The following is a 24365-nucleotide window of genomic DNA, read 5'->3' as shown; positions in this document are numbered from 1 at the left end:
AGTTGACCTAGGGTGGACGTGACTCTAGTAATCACGGTGTACTGAGATCTGCGGGGAGACCTGACTTTCAATTCACCTGAAGCGGCAGACCTGACTTTCAATTCATTGACGCGAAGACCGGACTTTTGATTTAATGACGCGACGCGTGGAAAATCACCTTGGGAGGAGCCGCCACTTTACGGCGGATCAGACATCGTTGGCGCGCACTTTCCTTGTTTGACTTGCAGTCACGACTTGGTAGCATTGATCGCTTCGTGATCTTTCTACATACTCCGTACTGATATCACTCTGCCATCATGTATGTGATTGTCTCAAGACTTCGGCAGCAAAGCTCAACTGTTGAACTGCATGCTAATATCGTCACCCTGCCACATGCCGAGTTGGTCTAGGTCGTCTATCATGAAAGCATCCTGAAATGAATTGTCCTCGATTGACCACGAGAGAGGATTCCACTGCCAGTTAGCCTGCTCCTGCATAGTCGAAGGCGCAGCATGTATTTGGTTCAGAGTTGCTCCATCAAATAACTGGGAGGCCGGGTGTTGACTTGGATCCCAAAGTCCGGTACCTGGCATGACGTGCGCCGGTTGCTGATTCCCTGTCGTTGCCGCCTGAGGAGGATTCGTGTTGCGGCGGATGTTGATGTTTCCTAGCAGCGGAACCTTTAGACTCAACTGACTCGAACCAGCCGCACCTTCACTCTTTTGAAGAAGCGCGCTCAGAGACCGAATGGCAATGGCACCTTGTCGAGCAAAACTGGATCCCGCTGCGTCGCCAGACTTTTCCTCCATGAGTCTCAAAACCTGCGTTGCTGTGTCCTGCACTCGAGCCTTGTTGGCCTGGAGCTCGATCCGATCGTTGACTGCTCCACTGTGGGATGCGAGGAGTAAGACGACCGTAGCTGTCAGGGCCTGCAAGTCCATTATCGGCGACAGAAAGATCCCGGAGGGCAGCATCCCACGCAACCTTTGGTAGCGCTGGGCGACTTCTTCGCAAGCATCCAAACATGTTAGGCGACTGTACGCATTGGCTTCTCCAAGACCTTGTCGTACGGTAAATGGTAAGTGTACTCGCATTACAAAGTAGTAATGCAACATCTGACACAAATTTGCAGCTTTGATCGCGTTCGTGTCTCGCTCCCACCACGGCTTTGGAGTTTCCGACGCGAGGATCCTCAACTCTCGGTCGAGTTCAAGCGCAGATGCATATGCTTGAGCACTTGCTCCACGTGTGACCACCGGATCATCCAATGTATGGAATTTCGCCGTGATGTCTGTCAATCTCTTCAGGTAAACTTGGGTCTGGACGATGCCGTTCACAGTCAACGGTTGTGTGCTCGGGTCTTCTAAGCGCCGCGAGATGGGTGGCCGGTTGACGAGCATTCCCGCCAACCTCTCCGCAGAGCACATGAACTCCCAGAGCTGTATTCTTTGATACTGCAATCCTTCCTCTTGGGTTCGTCCAATGTCGTTATGTTGCGAGTTCTGCGGTAGACGCGAGAGGCCAAGCAGCTCGGCGAGCGATATGCAATGTCGCACACGAATCCAGGCTTTGTGGAAATTTCCCTGGCTGATTTGACTGTGATCTCTGTTAGCTCTTCTCTGGCCGGGCGTGATGACTGTAGCGCTTACAGGCGAAGGAAGTGCATTGCCATGCCTAGACCCTGGACTGTTCCCAGTAGCCGATCGTGGTTGAAGAGCGCACTCTCCACGGTATCAGATACTGCTCGAGAGAAATTCGAAACCTTGTGGAACCTGTTGAGGGACGTGGCAGGACTGTTGTAGACCCTTGGTTCTTGCTGAGCTGTGAGTGCGAGGTCGAGCAACCAGGCGGCCAGTGATATGGCATCCACGTCAGGTTTGAGCATGTTGTCATAACTGTCGAGCAGCTCTTGTTGCGAATTCAGTCCGAACGGCTGTGGGAGGACCGAGTTGACTAGATCCAGCCACTTCGACGCGGTTCTAGCCATGTTCACAACATCTTCTTTGGCGGGGACCAGCCTTTGCAATCTCTCTCTGGCAGAGTCCAAGAGATGAGCAGAGGCCTTGGCTCTACGGTCTTGCGACTGCTCATCCTGACCGCCAATATCGGCACTCAACCAATCATTCTGGAAGAGCGAACGCAAATGCGACGGCTGCTCGGTGGCAATAACATCTGAAGTGTTAGAGTCGTCATCAGATTCGTCTTCTCCGGGGCTAAAGGCCGTTTGCGCAGAGGTTGGCTCTATGTCGATTGTCTGATAGCCCAACTTTGACTGAATATTGTGGACGGCCTTCCGCAGACTGGCGACCTCTGACTCCAGTTGCGCAATGCGATGCCGAGATGGTAGTCGTGGTGGCCGAAGTGGTCTAGAGCTGAATACTTGAGCAACACAATGCAAGCCTCGATCTTCACAGCCGCGGCAGGTCTCTGCGTCTTCGGGAATGCGAATGCAGCGGACCTTCCGGCGTCTACCTGCACAGTATCAGCGAAATAGCCCTGGTGTGATAACCCAGGCCAATCCGAAGAAAGTGGCAAGACCCGACAGCACGGGCGGGCCACAAGGCTGAAAGTTTACAGCCTTGAATGGAAAGACCTTCATCTGCGTGCGAGTGTCAGGAGCGGCATTGTGAGTCGCTGTGCACCACTCAGGCATCCAGTTCCATGTGAAGAGTCCGACGTTCATACGTGCCGGAGCCTCTTTCATACCGGGTTTGCACCTTTCTTCGAAGCGCTTAGTAAATGGACTTACACTCGGTACAGCTTTTCGTTCCCTTCCGGGCTTGCTTCAGCAATTCAATGTCAGACATGGCTGCTAATCTGCAGCATCTGGAAGTTCGAACGAAAAGATCATCTATCCACGGCCGAAGCGGAGGGAGCGGACACGCGAGGCCGAGTCGAAGAGCGTCTTACCTCGCGATTCCGGGCCAGCTCCCTGTAAGGGTATGGTGTAAACTTTCGGTTCGTCGTGATGCTTGATGCGAACAGCCTACTGGTGTTGAAAGTAAGAGAGCATCACCTTGTCTGACACGCTATTTCCTACGTGACACCCAAAGAGCACCATCGGCGTCATGGTGTCACGGAGTCCTCACAATGTAAAGGTGACGGAGCTTCTTTGCTCCGGTTCGGCCCCGATAACTCAACAGTCAGACGATTCTCTTTCAAGCCGGCCTCGGTGTTCTGACTTGGTGCGTGGAGTTGTTTTTCGTCCGGCCCGCCTTGGAATGCTGCCGTCGGCGCATCTTCATTGGCTTTGCTTCTTGCCTGCTTCCATATTATCACTCCGGTCGGGTCTCCAGCATTCACCAGGACCGACAAAGGGACTGTCTGTACGCCGATGTAGGTTGTCGAAGGCGAAACCCCCTCCCTGTTGCGTGTGACTTCAGACCCACCGCAACGCATTCGTCATGGCAGGGAAACCGCTACAACTATATAGAATGGCGCCTGTTCTAGTGACTGTTGACCATCACCTAACAGAACAGCAAGCGTTCGCGTACCATCTCAGAAGACCCATCATCGACGACCCCAATTATCACTCTCACTGCTACATCCGACGATCGGAATCAGAATGGGAGGCCCATACCCTTCGAAGACCGCCGCTATAGGTGGACTACCAACAGTGTCCACCGATGTGCCGATCGACGCAGTCTTCATCTTCCTTTATGTCTGCTTCGCAGCGACAAACATGACCATCTTCCAACTTAATCGACGGAAAGGGCACAAGTTCCTCCCTTCCGCAGCTTTGTTCGGTTTCTGTATGGCCAGGATAGCCACGCTGTCTCTCCGGATTGCATGGGCAACGACACCGCACAACGTACGATTGGCAATTGCAGCATCAATCTTTGTGAATGCCGGTATCCTGATAATTTATGTCATCAATCTGATCCTGGCACAACGCATATTGCGAGCCACTCACCCAGAATTGGGATGGAATCCGACTTTGCGGGCAGCATACAAGGTGCTTTACGCCTGTATCGCTGGAGCGCTTATCATGGTGATCACATCTGTAGTGCTCTCATCATACACGCTCAACACTCACACCAAGCAAGCTTGCCGAGACATTCAGCTGGCGGCCATCACTTACCTGCTCGTATTCACGTGTCTTCCAGCAATACACGTGGCTTTGGCCATCTTCCTCCCGAGATCGCCACATACCGAGAACTTCGGGAAAGGGAGCATGAAAAGCAAGTTGATCATCGTCACCTCGACGGCGCTGCTTTGCATGCTGATCGCTGGATTCAAAACTGGCATCGCCTGGATGCCACCACGATCTGTCACCAGTCCACCATGGTATACCTCCAAAGCGTGCTTCTACATCTTCAATTTCTCGCTCGAGATTCTCCTCCTTTGCATCTTGACCTTTACCCGGATCGACAAGCGTTTCTTTGTTCCCGACGGATCGAAGCAGGCTGGCGATCATACGCGTCTTGCTGAGCAGGGCCAAGACAAGACAGAGCGTCACTCGTGGTATACGGCTTCACAGGGTAGTGAAAGCGGCCTCCAACGTAAGGAGAAGCCTGATGCCGAATGCTGACAGGGGGGTCACGCGTCCGGTTTTAACATCTGGTATAGTTTGTGAACCGAGGACAAATGGCGCTGGCCTTGTGTTTGAGCAACTCCTCCCGTCAAGACAAGTGTTCAGATTAGTCCCTCAGATGGCGCATTTTCCCACAGAAAAGTACTTCTTTAGACAACTAATTATCACTAATTTTCCGACTTTCTCTGCCCGGTTGAGCATGGGATGCTATTTTCGTAAGCTGGGTGGCTTGATTGTTGACACGGCGGCATTCGTTTCAAAGCTCTCGAATAGAGAGACTGCAGTTAGATGACCAAAGTTCGGTTGTTTACTTGGAAAAGAGCAAGACACTCTCTGCCGGCAACAACTAGCAGTACGAAGATTCAGGAGTGCGGCTGACGCATATTTGCTTCGCCGGATCGACATCGGTTCCGTATATGCTCCAGCGCGACGCATGTGCGTAGCTGCGCAAAGCTCTACCATTTCAACGTAACTGCGCATTTCAACGGAAGACCGGTCGCAGTTTGCGAAGAGTAGCAGGACAGGAGATCTTCATTCTGCGCTTGTCTCACGGAACGTCTAGTCTGCATTGTGTTAGCGGACCCCGAGAGTGGGAAGCCCAACTACAGCTCGAGAGATATTGCTAGAATGGCTGGCCCATCAAGAGGTCCCTCCGGTACAAGATGCCTCCCGCCTGCTTGCTTGCGTCTGTTACAGTATCTAACACACCTTCCAGTGGCCTGCTTAAGATACCTCCGGACCAAGACGATCTTCCCCAGCACTTCCACCTCATCATTTGCGCGACCGAGCCCCATTCAGTATCCCCCCTTCAATCCTCTCTCTGTCAACGGTGCATCCAAATGTGTCCGCTCATTCTCGACGACGACACCACGTCAAGACTGGCTGACCCCGAAGCGGCCCGAGGTGCGAAAGTCGCACGTAGGGCGCCCGCGCATGCCTACTGGCGGATCGATGCGAGGAACGACCGTCGTCTGGGGTGACTACGGGCTGCGCATGAAAGACCACGATCGAAGAGTATCTGCCAAGCAGCTGAAGAACGCCGAAGAAACCATCAACAGAAGACTACGCGGTGAACGCTTCAGACTGTACAAACGGGTGAGCGCCAACATCGGCGTCTACACCAAAGGCAGCGACGTGCGGATGGGTAAAGGGAAGGGCAAATTCGACTACTGGGCCGCACGTATCCCCGTCAGCCGCGTCGTCTTTGAGATCAAGAGCAACCTGCACGAGCAGGTGGTGAGGGACGCCTTCAGACTGGCTGGGAACAAATTACCTGGATTGTGGGAGTTTGTCAAAAAGGGCGATCCCCCGATGGTGGGCATCACCAAGTTGAGCCCCGGCGTGACGTTGCAGAGCTTAAAGGAGGCGAGAAGAGAGGTCGAGGCCAAGGACAAGAGTGAGAGTGAACCACAAACACAACCGATCGTTCCTCCAACAGTCAAGGTCCCTCCGCATACAATTTCGACGGGGCTAGACCCGCCTGCGACAACGGTACATGTAGCACCCTGAAGGGATTGCAATAGGAATTGCTGTTATGTTATACACACTTTGGAAATCGAACCGACCGGCTCATGCCTCATGCTCCAATGCCAGTTCCCTCGCCATACCTCTGCTCCGTCCGGGTGTCCTTTTGGTTGTCGGACTTATCTGGCGCACCTCCATATCCAGCCTGCGGCCCAGCTTCGCCGGTCTGTGAAGTCGTCTTGCCACCCATCCCGGACTCTGAAATGTTCTGCCCGTACCTTATATTCTCCGCGGTCTTCTGGCCCCGTTCTTGGTCCGCTGGAACCCCCTCGGACGTGTTGGGCCCGCCTGCAAAAAGTGTCAGATTCCGTGTGCACGGGGAAGCTCGGCATCGGAAGGGCGGAAGGGCGCATACGTACCACCCAGTTGGCCTCGTTGTTTCGAGGCAGGCACAGTCTCGGTCTTGATCGACTCATACCTGCAGCCACTCCGTTAAGATATATCCTGATAAATACCCGTGCGTGGGGCATATACATACTGAGGAGTCTCTCCTCCCGGCGCCGTGTCCATTGTCTTGTCTTGATTCTGGTTGCTGCCGTCCATCTTCTTGAATCCCTTGAACGAGTCGAAGTAGTCGCAGGTCAAAACGTTGCCGATGGATTGAGTGACGGCATGAAACAATTCCATGTACTTTACACAGTAGGTAGGTTTTCGAGAATGAAATCACATGCTATTGCACTGCATAGCCCACTTCTTCCGTCGGCTTTGTTGAGCGCAAGATGAGGTCTGTTGGGCTGTTGGGTCCATCATCATTGCGCTCCACTTTGGTCGGAGCACGAGAGCGGCTTTTGACGTCATGCCTCTCGACCGCTGTGATATCACCTCAGCCGCTCTTCACACCTGCAGGTCGTACCAGTTACACGTCGTATTGGTTATGTACAAGCAATCTATCCGCTCTGATCATTGATGATGCATAGATCTTCAGCAGTTCTCTGCTTTCTGTCCTCGGTGACTCCGTGTTCGAGAGTGTGTGTCCGACCAACATCACGGCAGGCAATAGATCCAGTGATGAACGACACGAGCCAGAATGCTGATTGAGTGTACTCGGACTGAAGCGCTCAACAACCGCATTGCTCAAGGCCTCTCCTAGCTGACGTGGTCTTAGTCGTAGGCGCAAGAGAGAGGGTCAAAGTATCTTTATATTCCCACCTGCCCAGGAACCGACCGGGAGGAGGCAGAAAGGAGAGGAGAACTCTTCTCATCAATCCTAAGTAGTCTTCGCTCTCATCCACCTGCACCCTTCACTACCTTACCTAGTAGACTAGACTAGCCAAACAACGACATAGATAACAAAGAAAAGCACAAACCTATCCGCAAATCGGCCCCAGTACGTACGTACATATCTGGTCAACCATCTCTGAGACATTATCATTATCGTTCATGGAGTGCATTCAGTTATGGGATTCTGCCCGGTGACTGTTGACCACGGGGGCACGGTGTCTACTGTGTCTTGCGGATCTGGCACTGTGACAGGGGAATTGCTGATTAGTTACCTTATGTATATTCGAGGGTAAAAAAGGGGTGCTTATCTGAATCTCAGGTGATCATTCTGAGTTGTGCTTTCATTCTGTTGGCACCTAAGGACGTGGGCATGGGATGGGATGGGATGGGATGGGATGGATGTATGATGAGGCTCTGGTGTGCGCGGGCACGGCTTTCCTGGTTGGAACTTTTTGATACGGGTGACGCTGGTACAGTGCTAGGATCGTTAGGGCTTAAAATCAAAATCAAAATCAAAATCAGCGTGTGAAACTACATGTCCTGGAGAGTAACCTGAGCTTCGTGCGCGTGACCGGTTACATGCATCACAGCTGGCTACAATTAGAGTTGTGGAAATCGGTAGAGGACTGCGAGACCTGGGCCAAGCTACTGTATAATTTGGGGTAGATATATGTCTCTGTCTTGCTCCGCGTAATCTCGGACATTGGGGACATATCGTATCTCGGACGCTACAACGACTCGCTGTGACAGGGAGATCGTCAGTAGTAAGGTGATTACCTTTCCGCCCTTCTGTTGCGCGACGATACCCTCAGGATTGACAACCAACTCTCAGATTGTACTCGTTGGTCGGGTGCCATTCGTGACCGAAGATACATTGTGAATAGGTGATTCTCCATGTTCCAGAACCATGTCCCAGAACGAGGGTTTCCTGATCTCTTGTGGATACCCCAGCACTTGCTCATCCTCTCACTTGCTGTCCGAGCCGGAAGGTGGCTGTGGCATTCAGTCGACGTTGAGCCCTTCACAGCCTGGCCGTCCATTTTCCGTTTCAACGGCAGATATGGGCGGGAAAGGTCTTCGAGAATGCCAAATATCTCACCCGTCTGATCGGCAGGACGGATGCCAATGGCAACATTGCGCGTACATTCAGGAGGGCTGTTTAGACCAATCCTTGCACAATCCAAAGAAGCTGCGGCAGAATTTCCCAAATTCCACTTTGGGATCGAAGGAGCGCCACGAGCCTTGTGCTCGATGCCAGACACGCGCAGACGGATCTGTGACGGGTTTAGATCCCATATTACCGTATCTTCTCCGCCCGGGACTGTTGTGGGATTAACACGTCTTCTATTGGCAACGAAACCAAAGGACTTATGACGTACCTGAAGCCTGTGATGGGCAGTATCAAGACATCGTCGACTAGCTTACTCTGCCCGCCATCTAACAGTCCGGTTAGAGTGTTCCATCTCAAGCCGACTTGTTCTTCAAGCCAGGTCATGGCTGCAACAGTAATAGCAACAGGTCCGGTAAGTGAAAGAGGACCAATTTGTCGCAATTCCTTGGTCGCCTCCATATCACTGAGGTCCCCCCAATGTCGGTTAGCCACGTGCTTTAGCCTCCGCTGGAGGGTGTCCATGAAACGAAGAAGAATTGGATGCCCGGGACCAGATGCCAATGCCCACTGTGTGAGCTGGACAGGGTAGGAATACCCCATTCGCCAATAGTCGTCCTTGTCGGGAGGACAGTCCGCTTCGATGCCAAGAACGATGCTGACTGGATTGTCGGAAGAGAATCTCGAATTTGTGTCTGGGTCGGTCCAGGGGCCAAGGTCTAATGGCGATATCCAGGAAGAAGGTCTGCGCAGCGGTTGGGTATCGACGTCTGCGTACTATGCGCGACCAGTCAGCATGTAGAATTTGCATGACTTTAGAAGGGGCACTGAGTTCTTACAATACCGCCAAACCATTTCAGCACTAGAATCCGAAACACGTCCGCTCGTTCCACATTGGATGGCAATGAACGGAACTGTTCCACGAAATCGGGCTCAAATTCGTCCAACATCTGTAAGACACCGTCGTCCTCCCAGAAGAAGTACGCCATGTCGTCGGAGACTACGTAATGAAGCCATTTTTCGACACTGAGACGGAGGAGGTCTGACCACGTGTCGATACGTCGATTCTTCCATGTCTGGTGAAGTAAAAGTGGAATCGACGAATGTTCGATATGTCGACGTCTATTGGCAGTGGCCGCTTGTGAGGCTAGCAAAGCGGCATCGACAATGTTCTCCGGCTGAACACCGGCAGAAGACAACCAAGTTGGCGGGATATACCACGCTAGATGTTATTAGCATAGCCTCAATCAAAAGGACAATCAGCGTCGGGCTTCTTCCGATTCCTCTATTGTCTTGCAAAGCCTGAAGCGGGGCAGGGTTTTGCCTACCTCCTCCGGACCCATTGAATTCATGTACATGCCGCCAAAGGAGAGGGTAGCGCTCTTCTAAATCGATCGTCTTTAGTTCATGCTTGCGACTCGGCACTAAACACCAGAATGTGAACGCGCAGAGAACTGAGGAGATGAGGAGGCGACGCTGAACCTGGCGTGACGACAGCCAAGCCAGCCTCATACTGAGGCTTTGGAGCCTCAGCGCGGTGACAAACGAAGGAGTGTTCGACACAGAAGTAAGTGACACCAGCGACAACGGAGGACGAAGTGAGGAGACGCTCAAAGAAGGTTTGGGCCGCTCAGGCACATGAAGAGGGTTCGGTCTAGAATTTGCTTGTGATCAAGTTTTAGCGCACTGGCATTTTCAGCTTCCAAGCAGGGACTGAGATTGAAATTGGCGACACTGGCACGAGCCCAAGATTCGCCGTCACATTCATGCTTCTGGAATAGGGGTACCCTAAGTCCTCGAAGGTGAAGAGGTGAATGGATCCGTCGATGGATTGAGGCAGCGAACAACAAAAGCATCTCGTATAGCGCTGGCGGGTTGCGAGCTTGTACTCCTTTGTCCTCGACAATGCTGATGGAGGACGCCAGTGGTTTCCCCAACGTGCTACACAACGGCTGATGTGATTGGTATGCCACTGGTGCAGCTTGGAGCTCGGCTCGGATACCCACTATTTGTCGCGGAGTAATGCAGAAACGCGGGCCGCCGCCAGCTCGTCGTATTTGGACAGGAATGAGCAAGGATTCGCCCATTTCGTGATTGCGTTGTGAGCGAGGTCGAATGAAGACGCAAGGTGCGTTGAGGTTGAGGTGTTGCAAGAAACAAGCAGCTGTTTATGTAAGGGAGGGGCGCCTGAAACAACACGTAAGCGATCTATGGAGTTCACATAGTCCACTCAACTGCCTACGAGTACAGCCTGATCGCTTTTATGGCTTATGGCACGACTCACCTGGAGGAACAATCCCCATGCCTCTGCTAGCCCTGTGCTTGTGTTGGTGCTGGGAACCTTACGATCGTCAAAAAGAGGTCTCTTCAAGCTTGACGGGACAGCCGATGGTACGGCGTCGAAGCAGCCAGATCCCTGGTTCTCAACACAAACCTTTTCCTCGTCGCCCTGTCAAGATCACTCCTTACATTGTCCCACGGCGAGCTCAATAGACAGTTTAGGCCGTACTATTGTGCCGTCAGTCAGACCCATGTCTGCTCTCAAGACCTGGACCTATCATTCCCCTGGTGGAAACATCCACCTTTGCAGTTTCCAACAGCGAGCTATATCAATGAGCCCCAGTCTCTCCCTGTTGTCTCTTACTGGTCCGCTTCTCTCCCTACATCATTCGCAGCGCCCCAAGCCCTGCAGCTCTTTTTAAGTTCCGTTTACGGAGTACTCCGTACGTACCGACTCTCTGGTGGAGTCATCCCTTCATAATCTGCGCTTATGCTCTGCAGTATCCGGCGCATCATCCGTGCATATCATGTACCTTTCTATTTCTTACCCTCTCAGACCACCACGGTCGTTTTCGAATTCTCGAGCGACCACCATGTTGTCTGTGTGTGCCGCCTGCAGGCGTGCTCTGTCAAATTCTTCCATATCTTCAGGAATCCTCCGAAATCGCGCAGTACCTTCCCGACTTCCCAAGTCAAAGGCCCAGCGTCGGTCACTTTCCCAATCCACCCCGAAATCTCGATATGCGACGGCCTTTGAAGCCGCCAGGGCTGAGGCCCGGCAGAAAAACATGACCGTGATGTGGGTGCCGCGAGAACAGGGAATCACTATCTCGATCTGACCATGTGCGCAGGTACTACGGACTGAGCGCAGGAATAGCTCTACTCGCCCTCTCATATGCCTCTGTTCCACTCTACAAAATGGTGAGCATTTGGCTGTTTTACACGACGAAAGCTCCTTACTCATGCTTCACTAGATATGCCAGCAGACCGGCTGGTCCGGTCAACCTGTGAAAACACATGATTCCAGCGGCGATCCTGCTGTACGCTTAAAACCCGTCGAGGACCACCGCCGTCTACGCATCACCTTCAACGGCTCCGTTTCGGATATCCTCCCTTGGAAGTTTACGCCGCAGCAACGAGAAGTCCGCGTGCTGCCAGGCGAGACGGCGTTAGCATTCTACACGGCCACGAACAAGAGCGATGCAGACATCATTGGGGTGGCTACCTACTCCGTAACGCCTGCGCAGGTGGCGCCATATTTCAGCAAAATCCAGTGTTTCTGCTTCGAGGAGCAGAGACTAAATGCCGGCGAGACGGTCGATATGCCCGTGTTCTTCTTCATCGATCCGGAGTTTGTGAAGGATCCGCAGATGAGGGGTATCGATACCATCACGCTCAGCTATACGTTCTTCAAGGCGAGGTACGACAAAAATGGAGTTTTGACTACGATACCCATGGGAATGGCGCCTATGTAGACCGAAGGAGGGGAAACAACAAGCGCGACGGACTTCAGCCACAGAGGTGAGCTCTCTGCTTGTCGAGACTCGTTATCAAAAATGACAAAGACCACTTACGGCAAACTCTGCTCTTCTTTCAACCACTCGATCAAATCATCGACGCCTCGATCCGGTGGGAAAACCGGGTACCACCACTTGACGACCTTCCCGTCTCGCAAGGCGATCATCGATCTCCTGAGGACTTTCCCTCCCTCCCATTCAAATGTCGGCAACTTCAACCCCCACTGAAAGTGCAAATTCTCGTCACTCAGAAGATCATACGGCAGATGTAAGCGTTCTCGCACTTCCGCCTGGTACGAGGGCGATTGCGTTGATATGCCGTAAATGTGCGACACACCCAGTGAGCGAAGATGAGGCAGATTGTCTCGGAAGGAACATGCTTGCGGGGTGCAGCCGCGAGCACCGGGGATGGCGTTCCAGGAATCCGGCACAATCTCATTGGGTGCGCCTAGGCGGTCGGTCAGTCAAGAGTCGTCGAGATTTGACTCTCCAGATGAGTGATGCTCAAAGTCAAAGGCAATGCTTCGGCAAATTCAGCTGCATAGGAGGGAGGATGGCAACCATACCTGTTCGTGGGTAGCAAAACAATACAGTCAAACCCTCCAGCTCGGCGAGTCCGACTTGCTGCTGTGGCTTGTGTGCGACAGGGAGGCTGATATCAGTTGGAACAGTGGAGTCGGTCAGATGGTCATACGCCCCGTCGTCCTTGGGCACGGGAAGGTCGCTTGGGAAAGTGGTATCTATGAAGGGACCAAGATGTCAGTACTGTACAAATCTGGCAGCGACCTTATCCGGCATAGAGGAGAACAAGGTCGGGACGAGAGGCACGGCCGTTGCGCATAATCACCAACGCAATGGTGCTACTCGTATTCCTTATACTGTGTAGCCAAATCGCACCATGTCATACATATATGTAATTAGCAAGGGCGGACATACGAGCCATGATTCCACCCTCCCCCTCGCTTGCACCCACACACTGTCTACTTTCGGAGACGGGCTCTCACTCGGCTCGGGTTTTGCAATGGTTGGAGTCGCTGTGAGACAGATCCTGACACTGTATCTAATGTCTGAACAGCACGTCAAACAAGGTGCGTAAGTCAGGTCCTGTAGGTATTGTAGGTAGGCGCCAGACACGAGGCCCTCGGAAAGCAGGGCAGGATCTGATCAGACGTGGATTGCGCGCACAGTGACTCACCTGAGAGGGAACTGTGCCCTAGATACTGTAATTGCTGTAGTCACTCTTCCGAGAATCGTCGAAGAAGCAGAGACACGCGGGAGGAAACGAATTGATTCGTCATGACTGGCGAATAATCGCACAGCGGGCGGGCATCGCCGTGGGGAGACAGGATGTACATGAGGTACTCCGTACTCCGTATGGTGTGGTGGACCTTGGATGTTTTCAAATGGACATTCCAAGGACAAGTTTGCATACTGTAGCAGCGTGGTAACGCTTTATGTTCACAAGTAAGTGCCTGTCTTATTTGGGTGCTATTCATTAGGTACCTTGGTCTTCAGGATCTGACTGATTAATTCACTGATCAATAGAGTCGGTAAGGACAATGGCCTTCTGTCCACCGAAACTGGTGTCCTGATCGCTTTGACCTGTGCCACTACGTTCTCCGTACATAGCTATGTAGCTGGGTACCTAGGTAGCCAGCTGTACCATCCTAAGTCGCATCAATTCGACTCACTGACTCCCAGTCTGCTCGTGTGTAATCTGGGTTTGAGATTAATCGCTTCAGCTTTATTTCTGTCGGCGAGGTCTCCTAGCACAATTTCCGTGTGTCTATTGCGCCATATCTCAGGATGTCGCATGAGCAAGTCTTGTTTCCGTCACCGTTCTTCTCACTTAGTGAGGACGTCGTAACACCAGATACTGGTAGCCATTCGCACGGTTTCATCTGAGACGAGCCACATTCATCACCATGATCTCGCCACAAGATCTGGTGCGCACCCGGCACGAAGTACCGTGTCATTTCGTCAAATGCCAACCAACTGTATCAACCGCCTCAAGATCCTCCAATACCGAGCACACCCAGAATCTTCTCAAAGTCCGGTGTGCCAAAACCACTTGCGGCATCCCATCCCTCGGCAGCACCAAACCCGGCTCCTTTGCAGCCGATGCTGCTGCCGTTGACGACATCTGTGAACGCTTGGAAGCCTTTTTGGTAGAGCCAGGGGTTCAGCCATCCCATGGGCGATTTGCCCTTGGCCACGAGCGCGTCGTTGACGAGAGAAAAAATGCTTGCAACGGTCGGCGCCGAACAGCTCGTACCGTCAACACTGTGAATGGTCCCATTCAGCCAGACGAGATACCTGTATCCCTGTGCTGCGAGGTCCGGGTACGCGCGGCCAGAAGCATTGAACAAGCCTTTGAACTTTGACCCGACGGTATCAAGGTATTCTTCCACCGCGGTGCTCTGCCACTGCGGTCGCGGGAAATAGTTGCTGAACCCTGAGCCAGAGGCAAATCCATTGCGAGAATCGTACGCCACGACCTCGGGGTAGTTCATAGTTCCACCGACGGTGGTGACGTACGGGCAGGAAGCGGGAAAGACTGGCATAAAGGCGGTCCGATTGGTGCCGTCATTTGTGATGCAGCTCGAGTTGTCGCCAACGCCAGCATCGCCCGAGCTGAAGAACAAGGAGATGCCCTGAGCGCCGAGAGCCGCAAACTGATTGCATACGGTTTTGGCGTAACTCCTCGGCACGGTCTGTTCATGGTCGCCATACGACGTAGAAATGACCTTTGGAATGGTAGTAATGTTTTGGTCCCGCAAAAAGAGGAGCCATGTGAGGTACGGTTCGTTCGTATTTGTCGGCGTGAATCTGTCCGGTTGATAAGGAGGCATACCGCCTGTAGAGTATAAAGTCACTGGAGTCGGATAGACAAGGCCGAGGATTGTTTCGAGGTCGAGGTTACCTTCGATGCCTGCACCAGCAGTGCCGTTGTCGACAGCTCCGCCGTTCACAGATATTTGAGTAATAGCATTGGCCGAGTCGACCGCATCCGGCCGGAAGTTCTGCAAGAAAACTCGGGCGTCAGATCGATTGGACACCTGGCCAAGGAAATTGTTGAAGGCAATCGAATTATTGTGCGGAGCTTGGGGTTTGTAGTTGATGGTGTTGTAGAGCGTGCGCAAGCACTTCGTGGTCATGCCCCCGAAATTGCAGGCACCTCTGATGGTGGTCGTATTGGCAGCGTCAGCGGCTGCAGTGGTTTTGATCGAGGCGATATCCAATGGGACATCGATGACTGTGTTTCCCTTCGGGCTGGCGCGGAGGAAGGCGGTGGTGGGTTGGATTGTGGTAATATGATCATGGAGTGGTTGTGGTAGAGACCAACTCGTGGTACGGACGAGTCTGGTGCCGTCTTCATGTTGATAGACAGAATACTTAGTGTCGAGAAGCTGTTCGACTTTTGCAACAGGAAGAGTGACAGTTATCCAGTCCCTGGCGGAGCTGATTTCACAGCGAGACGTGTCAATATTATTGCTGGTGAGCCACTCTTGAACGAGATCCAGGGTTTCGTCCGCGGGTTTCAAAAGATCTTGGACTTCTTGCTGGGATAAATGTTGGCCATAACGATGGTGTAATGGGTCGGAGACTAAACTGGTTAGGCAGGTCTGAACGAAACCCTCTCTTCAGATGGGTACGGACTGAAGCTCACCTTGATGGAGGTGCGCTTCAAGCGAGCCGAAATTGCTCGGTTCGAGGCCGATGTTAAGAGTCAAGAGATGCAGTGGGTGAGGGTCGCCAATATTCGACCATCGTTGGGGAACATTATTAGATTCCTTGATGTCGTAATCGACGCGGGCATGTAGTGGTGAAGCGGAGACTGAAAGTGCGACAGCCACAACGCTTAGAACGAGAGACAGGAGGTACATAACGAGTGGCAGGAAGACGGAAAGCGAAAGAATGAAGATATGGAAGAGAGCGACGAAAAGGTCAAGAATCAAAGGTTGTAAGTGGCAAGCAAGTCGGAAGTGGTCAAGCTACAATGAACCCAGATCGACGGTTGCTCCGTCCACATTACATAGTTGCAAGCTGAGCTTGGTTAGTGACATCGCTCTGAAGAGACTCTCAGGGCAGCCTCAGTTAAAACGTAGGCATCGAACTCGCGTGGGCATTTGACAGTACTCCATACAACTTCGTCGAATTTCACTATTGCTGGTCGATCCGTTCCCAATCACTTTGACAATTTTCTAGAACAAGAGCAGCCTGACAGCGGATGCATGCAATCGGATGACTTGATGTCGTGCAGCAACTGCATGTCCTGATTCTTGATTGGCTTCAGCTCCGCCTTCATCTCCGACATTTGTTACAGAGACGAACCACTGGATGCGATTTGATGGGGCCCCGATATTTGCACGGCATTTGTGGCTCGGTACTGGGTGCTTGTCATCAACATGTAACGTGATCTTCAAGGCGAGCACAATGTTACCTCGTAGCAGGTTACATAGCTTGCTGGACTTGAAACCCGGGGGACAGCAGCTCTGGTCTGACAGCGGAGCCACGTGATACAGCTTTATTCATGTCAGACACCAGTGACGCTCTGCAGTCTAAACTTCTTCACCGATCTTGAGGGGAAGCGGGTGATGTTGTCTCGGAGTTACGAGCGCAAGCAAATCCAGGCTGTGGAGTTCTCCTGAGTGAATCTGGTGAGGAGAACTTGTCGACGCTTTTTGCTTCTTTCGCAATGTGCTCAACTACGATCCTGCCATGCGTGGATCCACGGATGCATGCCATTCACAGTACTGGAAAGGTACCGTGGGCATTACTCCAGCCATCGGCTATGTTCCTTCTTCACTAATCTACGTGAGACCTTATGGCCCAAGGTGAATGATGTTCCAGTCACGGAGGTTCACTGCCTCCGGAGAAGGTGAGTCTTGGTCACAACAGCTTCCCGTCGCTCCGACTGCAAATGGAACTTCATCGTGGATGTTTTGTCTTCGATGACAGGTCATCTCCATTCTTTTAGCTGTCCGCATTACTCCACATGGCAGCCCCTGTAACGCACGGTACCCTGTCATACGAGCAACAGGAAGTGGTTGTCTTCGCTGAAAGAGAGAGACGTGCAAATACTCGACCCTCGTGGAGCTACCTGGCCAAGTCGGCCCTCCCAGAAGTGTACCGCCAAGCACAGCGACTCTTGCAAGAGCAATACCGGCACGAGGCGAAGGCAGAGGAGAGGACTACGATAAACGAGAAATGGGCAGTTGTCGAAGCCCAAATCCGCGAAACGATGATCGAGGAGATGGCGACCCTAGATGCATTAGGAGAACACGTCCGATGCTGGACCGTCTGTGACCCAGCCGCCATTGAAAAATCCCTCGAAGACGCCACCACAGAACAGGAACGTCTCGATGTCGTACTAGGGTCACGCATCCAACTGCTCCTCAAGGGCACCCAAGGCACGTTTTCCATGTCGAAACAGATGGAGATTTCTGACGCTCACTTGCAGACAAGGCAGCTCGATGTTCGGACGATTCGGGGTACGACACGGATGAAAGTGTGACCTTCATATTGGAGCCACCAGAAAACACCGGAAGAAGCAAGAGTGCGCGCAAGAGACGACGTAAGAAAGAGAACCGAAGATCACATGATGCAAACCAAACCAATCAAGAAGAACAGGGACTTGCGGGAGCTGGCGCGAAGACATGCAACCGCTAGACTCGGGCGTTTAGCGAAGCCAGAATCGATCTGAGCTCGAGGGATACACATGCTCGAGGGATACACATGCTCGAGGGATACACATGCTCGGGGGATACACATGCTCGAGTGAGCTCTAAGTGCGTCATGGTGGTAAAGTTATGTCCGGGCACCACAGGAGTGTGACCCTCCTCAATTAGCTGCGAGTGAGAGAACACGTCCACAAGGATCCTGACCATGTTCAGGGAACGCTAGACTTCGAGCAGACTCTGGCAAGGAATTTAGTAAGTACTGTGTACTCCGTATACATAGTGCCTTCGCCCTAGAAAATGAGCCGAGGTCCTGTCAAGAAGCACATGCCAACATCAACACGTTCACGCTTCATCGCTGTCTAAGGTTCCATGTTCCACTGCAGTGATCGTACAGGATTACATCCGACCAAGAATTAGTCGTGATATCTTTCTTGGAGATACTTCTGTGCCACACCAGCTGGCGGAAATGAGGATGTCTATTGGAAGACGCGCACGACGCGTCGACCTCACCCCTGTCACACCAGTGCTGCGCGCTTACGGACTGGCATACCTCTTCACCACGGCACCAAGAATCTTCGCTTTCCTCAGGAGGGTCCGACGTTCACATCTGAAGCTGGAAGAGCAGCTAGTGGTACTCCGCAACGTTCTCTTCACATCTCTGCAGCTGAACCGCTTTCCCACAGCAGCGGCTGTGTTGATAGGCGGTGCAACCACGTTTCCGCGCCTCGTCTCTGCGATCCTTCGATGGACGATATCAATTTTCACACGGCAAAAGCCTTTACATCTCGACAAGAACGTCTATCTCTGTCTTCGGGCTGCTTGTTCTTTCCTATCTGCCTGGCTTGCTTTCGGCCTCCTCAACCGTGATGAGGATTGGACCCGAAAGCGGGCTGAGTCCCGTGCAGCTGCTGTGGTCGACGACAGCACTGTCTACGTTCCAAAACGACAAGACTTGCTGTCGCCGTCGCACAGTCCCTCATACGCCGGCAAAACCATTGATTTCACCTCATTTGCTTTCTGCCGAGCTCTGGACGTCGTCATCATAAGTGCTTGGAGCCGGACTCGAACCAGATCCTGGCATCCGGAACGGCGAACTCCACGGCTAGCCAGTTTCCTGCGCGAGACCGCCGATCCCTCGATTTTCGCAATGTCTGCAGCAGTCATCATGTGGTCGTGGTTCTATGCGCCGGAGCGACTTCCGCGAGAATACAACCACTGGGTGTCCAAAGCAGCCGACATCGATCCTCGCCTCATCCAAGCCCTGAGGTTGGCGCGACAAGGAAACTTCGTGTATGGGGAGGACACAGGCCAAGCACCTCTCCTAGCGAGTCTGTGTCGAGAACTGGGTCTGCCTGAAGATTACGGTGATCCTGCTAAAACCAACCCGATACCTTGTGAATTGTATCATTGTGGAAGCGGCAAAAGCTGTGAGTTCCACGCGCTCTCCCGATTCTGGAGGAGTTGGGAATTCGCCATGGAAATCTACGTACCTCTGCAAGTGTTGGCACTCCTTCGTGCGCCGAGCTCGGAATCTATTCTGGACGGTCTTCGAAATGCAGCAATCTCGTCATCATTTCTGGCGACTTTTGTGGCCTCGTTTTACTATGCGGTGTGCTTGGCCAGGACTCGGCTTGGACCAAAGATTGTGCCGTACAAGACGATCACGCCGCAAATGTGGGACTCTGGCCTATGCGTATTGGCCGGCTGCCTTGCGTGCGGTTGGTCTATCTTCCTGGAGAAACCGAAAAGGCGACAGGAGATCGCCTTCTTTGTAGCACCGCGAGCTCTGGCGACACTGATACCCCGTGTCTACGATAAAAGGTATCAGAGGAGAGAACAAGTTGTTTTTGCCGCAAGTATTGCAGTCGTGCTCACTACCCTCAAGTCGAACCAGAACCGGAACGTTCGAGGAGTGCTGGGGAGATTGCTGTGTGGGATCTTGAATGATTAATGCATTGCGCATCTACCAGGGTGTGCGAACGTGGCAGAATCCCGTTGGCGGCCTACATGCGCCTACTGATGGATGCACCACTGAACGTACCGGCGGAGAGGCGGGAGGAGGAATTATCAAGGTAGTGGCTTACACATCTAGACACCTCCAGGTCAGTAAGACGATCTTATCATCTCAGGAAATTGACGCTTCAATGTTGGCTCGCAGCATACAAATCTCAGTCCCAGTAGTTGCCGTGATACGGTGGGCAGAAACACTGGCGTCTGAGGAGAGTCACAACGTTCTACGTGCCCGCAGTCAGGTCGTCGATATCAGGTCCGTGTAGGCCGCGCCGCTGCGATGCTGCCAGGAACCGAACCGGTCGAGCAGCAAAGCCGCTCTTTTCCTCGAGCACACGCCGAAACTTGTCACTCTCGAGTAAGAGCTCTGTCTCTTGATAAAGACCCAAGCAATGGCCAGGAAGTTCCTTCGTTTTGTGATTGGCTGGCGGTTGAACGCGTTCACAGCCAGTCAGGAGCCACCTGTAAAGCATTGTCTGGAATCTGGACCGAGGAGCGGAGTATTAGGCGACTTCAGCCGCTTTCCTGGCCAGCCTCACCTGCGCTTGCCAGCTCATCCAAGACAACCCCTCTCTTGAAATCGGCCGATACAGAGTCTCTCTTCGTGACGGCGCCGGCATTGTTCTTCAGCTGCATCATAGTTGAAAGGATGTGGGCAACAACTGGATTCCTCACCCAGGCGTAAGAACGCTTTGGTCCGGCTCTGATACCTATCAAGAACGTTCGTGACGACTGTGCCCACCCTCAGCCTTTCGAGCCGAGTCAATTGACAAGCACTTGTCAGTGTCCACTTGGACATGGACCCTCTCAGCTTGACTGCGAGCGTGGTTGCTATCGTCCAAATCACAGGGGAATGCATGAAGCTCGCCAAGATTGGTCCGTCAAAATATCATCTTGCAAGGCTGAAGCAGATTAACACAGACTTATATGGATTCTATGGCACTATCAACAACTTACAACTGCATTTGAAGATCTGCGAAGAAGACCAAGCCAGACTCAGCGCCCTTGATCATCTTCAGGAGCCGTTGTCGCGGTGCTTGGAAGCCCTGAAACTGCTCAAGACTCGATTTGAACACGATGGCGTCTTCACGCAATATGTCATGGGATTACGGTTTGACAAGAAGCTCGAGGACTGTCTGCGGGTCATCGCTGACGCAAAATCACTCTTGGAGCTGGCTCTACTGTGTGATCAAAGGTTCGCCACAAGCGCCGTTGCTGAGAATGTCATGCTAACAAGATACAGAGTAATAATCAACGCTGTGGAGACATATGTCCGCAACACCGCCGAAGAGACTCGAAATATTCAGAATGCGATTGCAAGTACAGAACGAGTTCTTGCAGGAATCCAATCGCAGGTGAAACAGTCGTCCGAACTGACCATGACTCTCAGGGAAGCGCAAAGTCAGGGTCTGGCAAAAGTCCATGGCGCTGTTGGAAATTTGACCTTGGAGATAAAAGCACAAGAGACGAAAGCACTTCTGCAGAAACAAGGTATGGCTCTCCCGGTCCAAGTTTGCCCATGTAATGGTGCTGACCTGTTGAACAGTTGCACGCCGTTCTGCCGCCCTTGGTTGGCTTTCGAGCATGGATATTCGCTCTAATTACCTCGATGTTCTTCGGGCAAGGGAACCTGGCACCGGGAAATGGCTCATAAGTCATCCTCTGTTCCAGTTTTTGATAAATGGAGAGCTCCAGGCTCTGTGGCTGCATGGGATGCGTAAGCGTGTCCTTGTTGTTAAGATGTCCCGAACCCAGACGGACGTATGTGCTGACTTTGACAGCGGGAGCTGGCAAAACCTTCTTGTCGTAAGCTCGCATAGTCTCATGGTTGCGCTGCTCGTTGATTTACTGAAAGCTCTTCGGCAGGGCAGCCGCGATTGATCATTTGGAGCGATCATCCACTTCCACCATTGCTTACTTTTTCTTCGACTTCAAAGACTCCGAGAAACAGCTTACAGAGGCAATGATTAGGTCGGTTGCAGCTCAGCTGGAGAATGAAGCGTCACCGCACTGTCTCTCTCCGGAGCTGGAATGCTTGTATTCGAAATGTTGTGGATCTGGCAAAAACCGCGAGCCGACACTGGACGAAGCCGTCAACCTTCTCATATCCTATTCGGTTGGGGAATCCAGCACATATCTCGTCTTAGATGCACTGGATGAATGCAGGGACAGGGTTAACCTGATATCTGTGTTGCGGAAATTGAGGGAAATCGCCCCTAACATCAAATTATTCGTTACCAGCAGACGAGAGACTGACCTTGTAGATGGTCTAACAGAAGACCGGTTTCAGGGGTCGCCTATCGAGGGGGATGCTCTAATGGACAATATACGACTCTACATCAGGTCTACCTTGGCTAATGATCGACTGCTCCAAAAACTGCCTGAAGACCTCAAAGACCATATCCAGCGTACCCTCGTGGAAGGGTCGCAGTCCATGCAAGTCTGGTTCCTTGCATCTTCCTGTGTGTGACTAACTGAGGTCAGGTTCCGCTGGGTCAGGTGCCAGATCGACGTGATTCGGTCTTTGAAACGGCCTAAAGCCATCAAAGAGGCCCTAAGGAAACTGCCTAAGACGTTGGATGAAACCTATGAGAGGATCCTCCTTCAGCTCAGTGAGACAGGCTCAGAGGACAGTACCGACTTGCTCCGAAAGATATTCATCTTCCTTGCTTTTGGCAAACGCCCAATGACCTTGCCAGAGCTTGCCCAGGCAATCATCATTGACGTCGGTGGCCGCGAATTCGACGATGACAACGCATTCCACAATCCCGAGGACCTCCTGACACTATGTCAACCCTTAGTCGCCCTGTCCTCAACGACCGGCTACCTAGGCTTTGTTCACTATTCCGTTCAAGAGTTTCTGCTCTCGGACAGGTTAGCGAAAGCAGGAAGCGAGATCAGCATGTATGCGCTTGATCCCAAGACCTCGCATACAGAAATTGCTCGGATCTGTCTCAGCTTCTTGAATTATGACGACTTTGCCTCTGGTCCCTGCACCTCATATGAGGACTTCCAAAGTCGAACGGCAAAATTTCCGTTCTTGGCGTATGCTGCCTCCGAATGGCCAGATCACGCCACGGAACAAGATGTCGAAACAGAATTGACCAGCTCAATTTCACAACTTCTGATCCCGCAGAAGAATCCCAAGCTTGCCTCAATGTTCCAGAACTCATGGGAATTTGGTGAAGCTAGAGGGGATGATGTAACGCTTTTTTGCACGTACCTAGCGGAAGATGGGACGGAAAGGATGTACGAAAGTAGCTATATGGTGAACAGTCTGACGTTTGCAGCGGTTGTGGGTTTGGACAGCGTCTTGGCAAGAATAGATGAAAGTGGAGCTGACATCAACCTCCCAGGAGGACATGCCGGCAATGCGCTTCAGTGCGCCGCTTGTTATGGCCGCCTTACCACGGCAAAAATCCTCCTAGATCTTGGAGCGGATGCCAGCTTTGACAAGGGCGACTATGGTCGGGGTACCCCTTTGAAGATAGCTATAATTTCGGGCCAACGACAGATGATCGACTTCTTCCTGGATTGGGGAGTGGATGTGAATGTAGGCGGTGAGGAGTACCACAAGCTGCTCAAGGTTGCTGCGGGTGAGAACGACGTACCAACCATGCAACGCTTGATCGAAGCCGGTGCTGATATCCATCATGGGGAAGACCAAGACGCGCCTTGGAAGGATCCCTACGACGGTGTCACGGCTCTTGAAACAGCTGTGTCTCGCGGAAACATTGAAGCAGCATTATTTCTTATCGAACAGGGAGCTTCACTTGGTGATTTCTCTATTACTGCTATGGCGGATTGCCTGTGCAACGTGTGGCGCGGGGAGGGTATGCCAATAAAGAGAGTTGAGACTCTTATGAAGGGTCTAGCCGCTCTTGGCCATCATGTCGAGGTTGATGATGAGGTTGAGGAGGGCAAGGTGGAGGAAGCGGAGGAGGCATTCTGCTATGAAAAGGCAGGTTTAAATCAGCGATCTCGACCAGTGAAGTTCCGGCTGAAAATTGACCGGGCTTCCAGCGACATGGATCGTTGCGGAGCTTGACAAGCAATTACGAAAAGATATTGATCTGAAAGTAGGTGCTCGGGTACTTTGCACTGTATAAAACAGCACAGGCCATGATCCTGCTTCGGGTGTAACATGGATATCTCAACATGATAATCCCTTTGCTTGAGGGGTGCGCGATATGGCAGAAGTTGCAAGACATTTGTACTAACTATGATAGACTCGTCATCCAGCCGCGAGGGAAGCTCGGGCTGTCCTTGACACCATAGGAGTGAATACACACTGTGTGCCTGGTACCTAGGTAGTCTTGACAGTATCGAGTACACTTTTCCCTCGCATCCGCCCTTTGATCCGCCGCATCAGCCAGACACTCTGCTACTCTGGACCACAGGTGCAAATCCCGTCGTGTGCGCTCGTACCCCGTATGACTTCCTGTTTCGGGCCCAAGGATTTCCGCGATCGGAGAAGACACGTCGACTTCGAAGCAACTCTTCGGGAC

The 24365-nt window shown here is 52.4% G+C and overlaps 10 protein-coding genes across 10 annotated transcripts; 5 read left to right on the top strand and 5 right to left on the bottom strand.

The window, feature by feature from the left end:
- Positions 1 to 332: 332 nt before the first annotated feature.
- A1O7_10082 (uncharacterized protein) lies at positions 333 to 2786 on the bottom strand (the record flags this gene model as incomplete). The annotated part of the gene is made up of 3 exons (XM_007764066.1): positions 333 to 1575; positions 1629 to 2451; positions 2729 to 2786. 3 exons carry the CDS (start codon positions 2784 to 2786, stop codon positions 333 to 335), a joined length of 2124 nt encoding a protein of 707 aa, XP_007762256.1.
- A 758-nt stretch (positions 2787 to 3544) lies between these two features.
- On the top strand, positions 3545 to 6022 carry A1O7_10081 (uncharacterized protein; the record flags this gene model as incomplete). Its single annotated transcript, XM_007764065.1, has 2 exons — positions 3545 to 4481; positions 5229 to 6022. The coding sequence occupies 2 exons, from the start codon at positions 3545 to 3547 to the stop codon at positions 6020 to 6022; spliced, it is 1731 nt and encodes a 576-aa protein (XP_007762255.1).
- A 67-nt stretch (positions 6023 to 6089) lies between these two features.
- Positions 6090 to 6664, bottom strand: A1O7_10080 (uncharacterized protein; the record flags this gene model as incomplete). The annotated part of the gene is made up of 3 exons (XM_007764064.1): positions 6090 to 6325; positions 6397 to 6455; positions 6516 to 6664. The coding sequence occupies 3 exons, from the start codon at positions 6662 to 6664 to the stop codon at positions 6090 to 6092; spliced, it is 444 nt and encodes a 147-aa protein (XP_007762254.1).
- Positions 6665 to 8404: 1740 nt separating this feature from the next.
- On the bottom strand, positions 8405 to 9355 carry A1O7_10079 (uncharacterized protein; the record flags this gene model as incomplete). Its single annotated transcript, XM_007764063.1, has 3 exons — positions 8405 to 8579; positions 8638 to 9143; positions 9206 to 9355. 3 exons carry the CDS (start codon positions 9353 to 9355, stop codon positions 8405 to 8407), a joined length of 831 nt encoding a protein of 276 aa, XP_007762253.1.
- A 2079-nt stretch (positions 9356 to 11434) lies between these two features.
- On the top strand, positions 11435 to 12121 carry A1O7_10078 (cytochrome c oxidase assembly protein subunit 11; the record flags this gene model as incomplete). The annotated part of the gene is made up of 3 exons (XM_007764062.1): positions 11435 to 11445; positions 11498 to 11567; positions 11621 to 12121. 3 exons carry the CDS (start codon positions 11435 to 11437, stop codon positions 12119 to 12121), a joined length of 582 nt encoding a protein of 193 aa, XP_007762252.1.
- A 95-nt stretch (positions 12122 to 12216) lies between these two features.
- On the bottom strand, positions 12217 to 14139 carry A1O7_10077 (uncharacterized protein; the record flags this gene model as incomplete). The annotated part of the gene is made up of 4 exons (XM_007764061.1): positions 12217 to 12611; positions 12763 to 12903; positions 13855 to 13949; positions 14057 to 14139. 4 exons carry the CDS (start codon positions 14137 to 14139, stop codon positions 12217 to 12219), a joined length of 714 nt encoding a protein of 237 aa, XP_007762251.1.
- Positions 14140 to 14172: 33 nt separating this feature from the next.
- A1O7_10076 (uncharacterized protein) lies at positions 14173 to 16050 on the bottom strand (the record flags this gene model as incomplete). The annotated part of the gene is made up of 2 exons (XM_007764060.1): positions 14173 to 15770; positions 15834 to 16050. 2 exons carry the CDS (start codon positions 16048 to 16050, stop codon positions 14173 to 14175), a joined length of 1815 nt encoding a protein of 604 aa, XP_007762250.1.
- A 1112-nt stretch (positions 16051 to 17162) lies between these two features.
- On the top strand, positions 17163 to 17681 carry A1O7_10075 (uncharacterized protein; the record flags this gene model as incomplete). Its single annotated transcript, XM_007764059.1, has 1 exon — positions 17163 to 17681. The coding sequence occupies one exon, from the start codon at positions 17163 to 17165 to the stop codon at positions 17679 to 17681; it is 519 nt and encodes a 172-aa protein (XP_007762249.1).
- Positions 17682 to 18319: 638 nt separating this feature from the next.
- Positions 18320 to 19798, top strand: A1O7_10074 (uncharacterized protein; the record flags this gene model as incomplete). The annotated part of the gene is made up of 1 exon (XM_007764058.1): positions 18320 to 19798. The coding sequence occupies one exon, from the start codon at positions 18320 to 18322 to the stop codon at positions 19796 to 19798; it is 1479 nt and encodes a 492-aa protein (XP_007762248.1).
- An 856-nt stretch (positions 19799 to 20654) lies between these two features.
- Positions 20655 to 23905, top strand: A1O7_10073 (uncharacterized protein; the record flags this gene model as incomplete). Its single annotated transcript, XM_007764057.1, has 5 exons — positions 20655 to 21348; positions 21404 to 21574; positions 21639 to 21663; positions 21724 to 22287; positions 22342 to 23905. 5 exons carry the CDS (start codon positions 20655 to 20657, stop codon positions 23903 to 23905), a joined length of 3018 nt encoding a protein of 1005 aa, XP_007762247.1.
- Positions 23906 to 24365: the final 460 nt, after the last annotated feature.

Source organism: Cladophialophora yegresii (assembly GCF_000585515.1).
Source record: "Cladophialophora yegresii CBS 114405 chromosome Unknown aczIN-supercont1.7, whole genome shotgun sequence".
Lineage (NCBI taxonomy): Eukaryota > Fungi > Ascomycota > Eurotiomycetes > Chaetothyriales > Herpotrichiellaceae > Cladophialophora > Cladophialophora yegresii.
This window is presented reverse-complemented; position numbering and strand designations above follow the sequence as displayed.